The sequence below is a fragment of the Tarenaya hassleriana genome, unplaced genomic scaffold, assembly GCF_000463585.1.
Source record: "Tarenaya hassleriana unplaced genomic scaffold, ASM46358v1 Cleome44, whole genome shotgun sequence".
Taxonomy (NCBI): Eukaryota; Viridiplantae; Streptophyta; class Magnoliopsida; order Brassicales; family Cleomaceae; genus Tarenaya; species Tarenaya hassleriana.
Genome location: NW_010967136.1, coordinates 41,162 through 52,943, shown reverse-complemented (window position 1 = coordinate 52,943; position 11,782 = coordinate 41,162). Strand labels below are relative to the sequence as shown.

Below are 11,782 nucleotides of genomic sequence, written 5' to 3'. Positions count from 1 at the left end.
ATCGATGGGCCCCTCGTGTGAGCGAGACTGTAGAAATGTGTGGCCGCTCTATAGATGAACGTCGTCTATTTCAAACAGTCGAACTTAGTGAACGAGAAAGCAGTCGAATCAGATAAGGTGGTTTGCCCATGCCTTATGTTCGACGTATCATCAACCGGAATCATCACTGGCGTTTGTAAGATCACAAACAAACTCTATTCGAGATATGTAGTCATAGTGTCTTGCTAGAGACTGCCTATGACTTGTATATCCGGAATAGAGATTTCGAGTTATACTGCTATATCGAATGAGCCTACAGGGTCACTGTTGGGGTTTCCCTTCGGGTTCCTAGCATGCGATCTCATCTATCTAGGGTTTGGATTCTAGGTTTCACGCAGCGGAAGGAAAGATATACACCTAGCCAAACGTCACACAAAACCAATTGTGCAATAACCCGAACAATCGTGTATATCGTCGTGGGATTCGAATACTTACCTCGTTCTTTCTAGATCTGGAAGTATCAATCGATCCAGGGCCTGTTTTTGATCACCGAGAGTTGAAAGCACAACTCCTCTACACGTATCCACACCGGCGGGATGAATTCCAACACTTTGGAACGTATCTGCTAGGATTTGTGAAGAGAAAACGATGTCCTTGACTTGGAATCGATATTCCAATCACTAGAACTCAAAATGAAGCTTCTCTAAGCTCTAATAAGTGTCTTGGACGTCTGAGGTTCATTCTATAGAGTTTGTGGCGACTCTCTCTCTTAATTAGAATTGTCCAAAACCCTTAAAACGCGAAATAGGAAACTATCCTGTTAGTCGGACCGTCCGGTCTAGGTCTGGACCGGACGGTCTAGCTTCAACGTGGAACGGACGTTCCACCTTTTGTCGTAGAACGGACGGTCTGGATGTCGGGATCGTCCGGTCCAGGTATGGAACGGACGGTCTGGCGATCGCGGAACGGACAATCCATTTCTCTTGGAACGGACGGTCCGAAATGGCTGGACGTCTGGCCATCTGGAACTCTTCCAGATTGCTCCGTCGTTTCTTTCTCGCGTTGTTCTCTTCACCTGTGATCCATCCCTAATGGTGTGTGACCCTGTAGGCCCATTCGAAGTGGCAGTGGCTTCGGAAACCCTTTTCCGAACCACAAGTCATGGTTAGCCTCTAGCAAGACGCCATGACCACCCACCTAGAATAGAGTTAGAGGTGATCTAACAAAGCCATTCATAGTTCGAGTTCTGATCCTTTGTCTCACGATGTCGTATGTTGAACAAGGGCATGGTACGAGCCACCCTTCAAGTTCAACCGCTTACTCGTCTAGGCAAACCGACTGATAAAATAGATGTACATTCATCTATAGCGTGGCCACGCATTTTCACAGTCCGATTTTCACGAGGGGCCCAGCGAAATCTCTCCTGCGTAGGAGGTGACAAGTCCCGTATTGCATGTCTACTATCTGCATATGATTCGTGAACGTATCTGAGCAACGCCGTTATGATCATCCGGTTAAAGACGACGTTTGACGCAGTCAAGACACGTCACTCCTCATATCAGATACTCTAGACATCTCAGGTCTGAGGATCCAAGAATGAACCGCTGTATGAGATTCAAGTCATGACTCATTTTCATGTGACAATCTCATGCGGGTCATCCAGTAACTCATTCCAAACGAGAACCCATGATTGTGATTTGCATCCAATGCATATGATCATAATCATCTATCACACATCATGCTGGTCTTAATTCATCATTGTTCCCACAATGATAACTGACCAGGGAGTTTAGAATCATCTGCAATGATTCAAGGATATTCACCGTAATATAACAAACATGCTAATCATATAACGGGAAAAGTAATGCATTCATAAACCAATGAATCAATACATAGTCAAAAATGTCATATCACGGATCATCGTAGAGCATTACAACCAACAGCTAGTTTCTAGACCGACAGAGATGACTTCAGATCGCAGTCAGGTTACGTTTTCTGCCTGAACGGTGGAGCTATTAGTTGGAAGAGTTTCAAACAGCCAACCGTTACAGATTCGACTACAGAAGTCGAGTACATAGCAGTATCGGATGCAGCTAAAGAAGCTGTTTGGATCAGAAAATTCGTGGGAGACCTGGACGTCATTCCTAGTATTGCAGATCCCATTGAGTTGTACTGTGACAACAATGGTGCGATCGCACAAGCTAAGGAACCCCGGTCACACCAGAGATCCAAACACATACTCAGGCGATTTCACTTGATCGGAGAAATCATCGACAGAGGAGACGTGAAGATAAGCAGAGTGTCGACAGTAATAATATTGTCGACCCGCTGACGTAGCCTCTCCCTTCGTCAAAGCATGATGGTCATGTTATGGGTATGGAGATTAGATGCTTGTAGGATAGATCATAGAGCATAGTGGGAGATTGTTGGTTGTAATGCTCTACAATGATCCGTGATATGACATTTTGACTATGTATTGATTCATTGGTTTATGAATGCATTACTTTTCCCGTTATATGATTGGCATGTTTGTTATATTTCGGTAGATATCCATGAATCATTGCAGATGATTCTAAACTCCCTGGTCAGTTGTAATTGTGGGAACAATGATGAATTAAGACCAACATGATGTGTGATTGATGATGATGATCATATGCATTGGATGCAAATCACAATCATGGGTACTCGTTTGGGACGAGTGACTGGATGACCTGCATGAGATTGTCTTATGGACATGAGTCATGACTTGAATCTCATACTGTGGTTCGTTCTTCGATCCTCAGACCTGAGATGTCTAGAGTATCTGATATGAGGAGTAATGTGTCTTGACTGCGTTAAACGTCGTCTTTAACCAGATGATCATAAGGCGTTGCTCAGATACGTTTACGAATCATATGTAGATAGTAGACATGTAATACGGGACTTGTCACCTCCTTAGTAGGAGAGATGTCGCTGGGCCCCTCATGGAAATCGGACTGTGAAAAACGCGTGGCCACGCTATAGATGAAGTTACATCTATTTTATCAGTCGATTTGCCAAGACGAGTAAGCGGTTGAACTTGAAGAGTGGCTCATACTATGCCCTTGTTCAACATATGACATCGTGAGACAGAGGATTAGAACTCGAGCTATTGCTGGTTTTGTTAGATCACCTCCAACTCTATTCTAGGTGGGTGGTCATGGCGTCTTCTAGAGGCTAACAATGACTTGTGGTTCGGAAAAGGGTTTCCGAAGCCAATACCACTTCGTATGAGCCTACAGGATGACACACCATTAGGGATGGATCACACGTGAAGAGAACGACACGAGAAAGAATGACGGAACGAGCTGGAAGGGTTCCAGACGGAACGAGCTGGACCGGACGGTCCAGCCGTGTCAGTCCGTCCGTTCCGCTGAGGAATAGACCGACCATTCTGCAAGGGCCAGACCGTCCGGTCCAGGCATGCAGACCGTTGGTTCTGCTAAAAACGGACCGTCTGTTCCGCGTAGGGGTCAGACTGTCCGGTCCAGACCTAGACCGGACGGTCCGACTTTCGGGAAAATTTCCTTTTTTGCGTTTTTAGGGTTTAGGCAATCCTATTAATCAGGGGAGCCGCCACAAACCCTAGGTAATCAACCTAACACGTCCTAGACACATTCTAGAGCATTGGAGAAGTTTTTTCTTGAGTTCTAAACCCCGGAATATCGATTCCAAGTCTGGACGTCGTTTTCTCTTCACAAATCCTAGCAGATACATTCCAAAGTGTTGGAATTCATCCCCCAGTGTGGATACCTGTAGAGGAGTTGTACTTTCAACTCTTGGTGATTAAAACAGGCCCTGGATCGATTGATACTTCCAGATCTTGATAGAACGAGGTAAGTATTCGAATCCCACGGTGATATACACGTTCTTTCGGGTTATTGCACAATTGGTTTTGTGTGACGTTTGGCTAGGTTTAGATCTTTTTGTTCCGCTGCATAAAACCTAGAAACCAAACCTTAGATCGATGAGATCGCATGTTAGGAGCCCGTAGAAACCCTACAGTGAAATGATGAGGGGCATCACTGAAGAGATGGTAGATTGTTTGACTCGTATTATGAGTGGTACAACCACAAAGTACTACATGGAGAAGGACGTGGAAGTAGAAATAGAACGATTGGTAATACATAGTCGTGTGAATTGTCAATGGGTACCAATGGTTTTGAAATTGACATGAGTTTCATACAAGATGATGATCATTTTGCTTCGTATAGTCAAATGATGGCGGACAAAGGGGTTATTGAGAAATCATCGAATGAGTTGGATATCTATTTGATGGAAAAGATTGAGGTGATAAAAGCTAACAATTTAGGTTTGAAATTTTATATTTTATCATGGTGAAAGGTGACGAGTGGTAAATTTCTAATCCTATCAGAAATGGCGAGATATATATTGGTATTTCTGGTTTCTACCATTTCATGTGAATCAACATTTAGTTCCAGAGGTCGTATTCTAGACCAATATCGGAGTTGTTTAATTCCCGATATGGTTGAGTCATTGATCCTTACGCAAAATTGGTTGCAGTATCCTATTTCTTCTGATGAAAATCGTAACTTTGGTGATGTGATCGTAGAGAACGACTTTATTTATGCATTGGTCGAAGGTATTTCTTATTATTTTTATATTGTTTATTAAATGTAATATAAAACTTTAATTTAATGATTTATAGATTTTTCTTTGTTTGCAAAGAATTTCAGAAAACATCGGGATAAAGTGATTATATGTGTAAGAAGATGAAGACTAGTCATGGTAATTCTTTTTAGGGGAAGTTGGCAAAATGTATCCAAACAAAAACGAAATTTGCAAAATATCTCACAAAAAAAAAAACTTTTGTATACTATACTTTTTTTTTCCTAAGTACTCAAACTATCTTTCAGAGTATTTTTCTACAATTGTCTGATAATCTATCTTATAGAAATCAGTACGTTTTGCTACTTGATCTTATTTGTTCTCCAACATTTTCTCTATCTCCTCTATTTCTTACAGTGTATCTAACCTATTGAAATACTCTTCTCGGTATTTTTTTTTTCTATGATATTATGATCATTTTTTTGTATGCATATAAGGTGTTTGATGAAATGTCCGTAACAGAAAACTGTAGCAGATGACCTGCCGTCTGTGAAAAAATGACCTCGCTTTGCGGTAAATGACCTACAGTCTACGGAAGATGACCTACGGTTTGGCAGATGACCTGCGACACATGACCTGTGATATGCCGCAAATGACTTGCGTCTGCGGCAAGTCACCTGCGGCCCGCGATAAATCACCTGCGGCACCTACGGCTTGCGGTAGGTCACCTGCAGCACCTGCAATCTACGGCACCTATGACACATGCGGCCTGCGACACCTGCGGCACCTGCGGCTGGTTAACTACGACAGTGATTTCACTACGACCAGATAACTACGACCGTGATTATACTACGAACATAATGCAAACACGACTAGATAATTAACGTTAACTACGACTGTGATTTCACTATTAACATAGTGTAAATACGTCCATATAATTGATATTAACTACGACCGTGATTTTACTACGACCAGATAACTACGACCGTGATTCCACTACGACCAGATAAGTACGACTGTAATTATACTATGAACATAATGCAAATACGACTAGATAATTAACGATAACTACGACCGTGATTACACTACGAACATAATGCAAACGCGACCAGATAATTAACGATAACTACGACCATGTCCATTTACCTATTCTCCCGATCTTTTTGCTGGTTGGACCAAATCTTTTCGTCTATATCTCTCTACGATTATGTGAAAATCTATCTTTTAAAAATCAGTGCGTTTTGAGATTTGTCCTTCTATTTTCTCTAATATTTTTTCTATTTCCTCTATTTCTTACAGTTTATCTCATCTATTCAAATACTCTTCTGTCTGATTTCTTTTTCTGTGGTATTCATATGATCATTTTATTTTCTGCATACAAGGTGTTTGATGAAATTCCTGAAACAGAAAACTATGGCAGATTCCAGTATGTAACCTGGGGCCTACGGCACCAGGTCATCTACGACATGCGACAAGTGATCTGCGACATGCGTCAGGTCACTTGCAACATGCAGTAGGTGACCTGCTAATCTGGTAATGTGATGACATGCTGACCTGATGACCTATTGACTTGCAAGTATTTTTTTATGAAACCTATACAAATGTTTTTCTATACTTATATAGGAAAACAAAATCTATATAAGTGTTTTTTCATATATGTAGAGGAAAACGAAATTCATGCAAGTGTTTTTTTATAAATGTAGGAAATCTGCTGGTTGTAATAATATAGAAGGGTATAATGGTCATTTTAACTTTAAAAAGTATAGAATACAAAGATTACAATAATAGAAGTATAGAATGCAAAGACATTTTTTGGTACATTACTGCAAATTTTCCTTTCTTTTTGTCTCGATTATAATTTTATATTTTTTTATTTATTCATACTTATTTACTCAATGTTTTACTATTTTCAAGGTTTGCAAAATGGAGATGTGATTTTGAGAATATTTAGATGTGAAGTCTTTTGAATTAGCTATGTGTGTATTGTTTCACGTGGAGGGTTTGGCTGCCAATTTTTTATAGCTTATTAACTAAATTGGGTTATTAAAATCTATCCTCTTAAATTGAATTCATCCTCAAATTCATAATTCGTTACAATATCTAATAAAACAAATAGTAGTTGCTAACCATTTTAGCTTCAAAGTTCCAATGTCTAAAATTCCTTAATTCCACCATAAGATCTTGACAAATGGTATCTTCTTACTACGTAGTTTTTTGCTCTTGCGGTCAATCATCTATAGTGGTTCATCTCAAAATCGAGTAGTGTCTAACTCATGCGGTTATAGCATATGGGAAGGATCTGCGACATGCTTCGTAACATCGACACATAGAACACGTTATGGATATTGCCCGATTCTAGTAGTAGTCTCAAACGATATGTCACATGTGATATCCCCAACTATGATGAGGATTGAAAGTGATCGTCGGGATGGCTCTCCGAGTACCACCAGGCCAGAGGGATATGGAAATGAATCGAACGCACCAAAATGAAAGAGATCCGAGGGTTGTATAAGTACGAGACTATACGGTCTGAGATAACATAAAAGAATTAGTTGGGTTACTTATAGCAATAAGGTGCACCCACCTTTTCGGTTGTCTATCCCGAGAGAACTCCAAAGTTAAACGTGTTGGCTCTGAAGTAATATAAAGATGGGTGACCTACTGGAAAGTATCTCAGTATACGTGCGAGTGAGGAAAAGCATGTTGAAAGGTCTCGTATTGGTGTGAAAAGACAGTTTCAACATTCCGTAGCGGATGTGGACCGTTACATCACAACTTTCACATTCGCAATAACATGGTATGATCGAATGTATCATGGCTTCACCTTCCTTGATTGCCCAAACTTGTGTGTCCTTGCATCGCCCGTATATGGAGGAATGCTCGGTTTCTAGCTTCCAACATAACGTCTTGTCTCCTCTGAATTGTATAGAACTTTTGTTGGTCCTAGACTACCTTCAAATTAGTTTTGATATTTTGTATCATCTTCATAGTTTTCTCCACTATCTCGGATCAAAATTCTCGTCTTTCTCCAATCTTTTTCCAACATATCGGGGTTTTATAGGATCTCTCGTATAATGTCTCATAGGACGGCATCCCAATTTTTAGAGATCTCCAAAACCCAACATATAGTACCATAATTGTCCTTCATCATTGCAAATGTGTAGTTTTGGAATTACCTTTTGTCGGTCCAAATATGTAATACTCGAACCGCCCTTCGATATTTAACAAATGGAGATCCCCCGATTACATTTCTCTTTTCAAGTGATACTTTCTTTATCCCCCTATCTCGCGTCATTATCATAATGAGCCGTATGTTTCGTAGTGATCGTAGAGAGTCAGTCATATAGTCAAATTGGGTTGTAACAAGTTTTAAAGAGTCATTGCGGATCATATGGTTAAAGTTAGTTGTATTGAGTCGTAGCGAGTAAGATGGAATCATTTACTAAGAATGAATCATGGTGAGCCATTTAGTAAGAGTGAAATCTTCTAGTCACCATAAGTCTATAGAGTCATGTAGTATGAAGAGACGAGACTTGTTTATTGTGTTATGTGATGGTAGCTGCAAAGTGGTGAATATAGGTGACTCGGAAACGTTGGGCGAAATGGGAGATTGTTATTCAGATGTTCGAGCAATTAACTAAAGAGACACGTTCTGAGTCTGTGGTGGACAAAGACACGATGGGGTCGAAGTTCAACCATTTTGTTGTCCATGTTTGAAATCGCTACGTCATTGTTTTTTTTATAAAGATTTGTATTTACTAATTAAAGAGTGCATAGTTACAAATACAGAAAGTATCACGATCATTACATATGGAGTAATAAGAGTAATAAGACAGTTACAAGAGAAGTAATGAGGATTTCCTTCTATTCTGATGGATCTGGGAAGAGAATCGGTCGAGTATTGCTCCAAACCACAACTGCAAGCTAAGACTTGCAAATTCTGGAGAGGATAATCTGAGTGCTGCAATACGTGAACAGAATACCTTGTCAATCTCCCTGATTAGGAGAGTTACATCCAAAAAGTGGTTGCGATTTGCAGATCAGATAAGTTATTATCTGCCATAATGATAGGATTTGAATCTCCTAATCCTGCAACCAAGGTTATTACCTAGCAATTAGATCATTCCAAGAGAGTCTAGCTGGAATCTGGATCAGTTTTCCTAACGAGCCAGCAATAATTCCAGATGAGTATGGACAAGAAAAGAAGATATGATCTCTGGTCTCTTCGCTTCCTTGACAGAGCAAGCATCTCGGATCGACATGTAATCCCGATGAGATCATTCTATTCCTAGTCGGACATCTGTCTAGATTGACGAGCCAAGTAGTAAATGCAAACTTGGGTATATGGTGCTTATGCCAAATAAGATTAGCCCAATATACAGAAACAAAAGGGTGACACACTGATTTCCAGACCTCTGTACTGGAGAATTGAGTCGCCTCCTTCCCTGCCACTTGCCATAATGCCTCATCCTCACTATCAGAAAGGGTAATCGAAGCAAGATAAATGGCCAGACGGAGAGAGTTTTCTGACCTTGGAGGAGCAATGGACCAAGAGCCGTTAGAGAACACTTGAGAAACTGTGGCTTGAATAGGGATTCCCATTAGCGTTGGCCCCCCTCGACCAAGAAACGTGATCAGCGGACCCATGGGCGTCCATGGATCAAACCAAAACCTGGTTCCATATCCATTCCCAACACGGTACCGAAAAAAGGATGATGCCTAGTTTCTAAGCTTGAGCAATTTTCTGAACGTCCAAGATTGTGTCGACTTGCTAGTGACTGACCAGAAAGAGGCTCTTCTTAGATACTTACTGTGTATCCGTCCCACCCATAGAGAACCCGCTCGAAAGAAAAGGCTCCAAATAAGCTTTAAGGCCGCAATGTCGTTCCATTGAGAGAGATCTCTTAATCCAAGTCCTCCTTCATTCTTTGGCTTCGTGATTCTCTCCCATGCTACTCTAGCACCTCTAGTTGGTTCTGTTTTCCCTTTCCACAAAAACGCAGAACATAGAGATGTAATTGTCTTAATAATCCTCTTAGGCAATATGAAAGCGCTACACCAATATCCGATAATCCCTGAGATAACCGAGTTTAGGAGTTGCAGTCTCCTTGCAAATGATAACGATTTTGTGGACCAAGATTCCATCTTGTTTCTGATTTTCATAAGTAGAGGAGAACAATCATTGTAAGAGAGTTTCCTGGATGAGAGGGGGATTCCTAGATACCGAAATGGGGGAGAAGAGTGCTCAATGCATGTGGTTCTTGACATATGCTCGATCTGATCCATGTTGTAGCCTCCTGCAAAGAGGCTTGATTTGGACTTGTTGATATACAATCCTGACTTCTCATCGAATTCGCTAAGCACTCGCATCAAAGCCTACAGGGAGCTATCAGAACCGTCAGTGAAGACTAATAAGTCATCCGCAAAGCCCAGATGCGTATTACCCAATTGCCTACATCCTGGTGTTGGGTTTTCCTGGGATCTCAAGAGCGATTCTAATTCCTAAGAGATCAGTTCTAGGGTTTGCGCAGCAGATGAAAAACAAAATTTGATGAAACCCTAAAACCTATCATGCATGATCTTGTAGAAACGTTAAAACGCTTACCTCAATCGATCCAGGGCTTGTATCAACTGATGTGTTCGTCCGATCACTAAAGGGAGGAAGAATACCTCGCCCTCTACACGTATCCACACCTCGGGATGGATTCCAACCTTTGGAACTTGTCTGCTAGGACTCGAATCTCCTATTCGATGATGTGCTTTTAGAAAACGTGACTTCAATCACTTTTTGTATCCTCTAGACTCTCCAAAAAGGTCTCAAGAAGTTCTCTAGGTCGGCTCCTTAGTGTTAGGGTTATTTTTCTCCTCTTGTTCAAGTGATTAACCCTAGATCTGGACTTTAAAATTAAATCTGAAATCCAGACCGAACGGACTGCTTAGTAGTTCGTTCGGTTTGGACACTTGGGTTCGTTCGGACCAGTCTCATAACTAGGTCCGTTCGGACTTACGGGTCAGTCCGTTCGGTCCAACACTTGGTCCGTTCGGACTGGACTCTCTAGTCCGTTCGGTCCAACAATTTGGTCCGTTCGGTCTACTCCTAGACCGGACGGTCCGGACCTCTGTCCAGATTTCTCGACGTTTTCTCGTGCATTTGTCCTTCCCTGTGTGTGTGAGCCTGTAGGCTCATTCGATATAGCAGTATAACCCGAAATCTCTATTCCGGATATACAAGTCATAGGCGGTCTCTAGCAAGACACTATGACTACCTATCTCAAATTGAGTTTGTTCGTGATCTTACGAACGCCAGTGATGATTCCGGTTGATGATCCTTTTGTATCACGATATCATATGTCGAATATAAGGCATGGACAAGCCACCTTATCTGATTCGACTGCTTTCTCGTTCACTGAGTTCGACTGTCTGAAATAGACGACGTTCGTCTATAGTGCGGCCACACATTTCTACAGTCTCGCTCACACGAGGGGCTCAGCGATATCTCTCTCTTTTACGAGAGGTACAAATCCCGTCTTGACTATCTACAATCCAGCACATGATTCGTTTCGTACCTGATACACACCTTTATAGTCCTCCTGTTACGCAGGACATTTGACGTATTCAAAGCACGCAACTCCTCATGTTGGATTCCGTAAATATCTCAGGTCTTAGGATCCAATCATGGAACCGTCATATGAGATTCAAGTCATGACGCTAGTCCATGTGACAATCTCATGCGGGTCAATCCAGCATTCCGTTCTCCAACGAATACCTATGACAGTGATCGTATCCAATACCTATGATCATCTATGTGATCATCAATCACACATCATACTAGTCTTATTATGTCATCATTCCCATAATGACACAAGACTAGGGAGTTAAGTATCATTCATAATGATACATGGATTTCATAACACATCTAGTATGCAAGAACATGTAATGAATCAAATACTCTCATAAACCATAGAAAGTATCAATACAACAAATGCATCTAAATAAAGCTCATAAACAGTACATCATAGAACACTAAACCAACAACTATTTGATCGATAAATAATATGAAAGTTCAAGATTAAAGTTAGTAAGGAGACAAAGGCATAAATATATAATTACATATTTAATTATATGCATATTGATAGGTACAAATGTACGTGTCTATGTTGTGCAGAACACACCATTAAAATGTGTGCATAAATTGTAAATAAAATTAATTAATTAA

General features: G+C 40.9%; 1 protein-coding gene across 1 annotated transcript; it reads right to left on the bottom strand.

Moving 5' to 3' along the window:
* Positions 1-8,308: 8,308 nt before the first annotated feature.
* On the bottom strand, positions 8,309-10,091 carry LOC104825290. The gene is made up of 2 exons (XM_010557590.1): positions 8,675-10,091; positions 8,309-8,527 (listed from the first exon to the last, which is right to left on the bottom strand). The coding sequence occupies exons 1-2, from the start codon at positions 9,211-9,213 to the stop codon at positions 8,491-8,493; spliced, it is 576 nt and encodes a 191-aa protein (XP_010555892.1). The 5' UTR covers positions 9,214-10,091; the 3' UTR covers positions 8,309-8,490.
* Between the last annotated feature and the right edge of the window lie 1,691 nt (positions 10,092-11,782).

What these genes read in the sequence shown, in the direction of transcription:
- LOC104825290 (XM_010557590.1), bottom strand. Translation starts at nt 9,213, where the DNA reads ATGGGTCCGCTGATCACGTTTCTTGGTCGAGGGGGGCCAACGCTAATG. An exon ending in TGGAATGATCTAATTGCTAG is followed by an intron (nt 8,528 to 8,674) that starts GTAATAACCTTG and finishes CACGTATTGCAG; the next exon opens with CACTCAGATTATCCTCTCCA.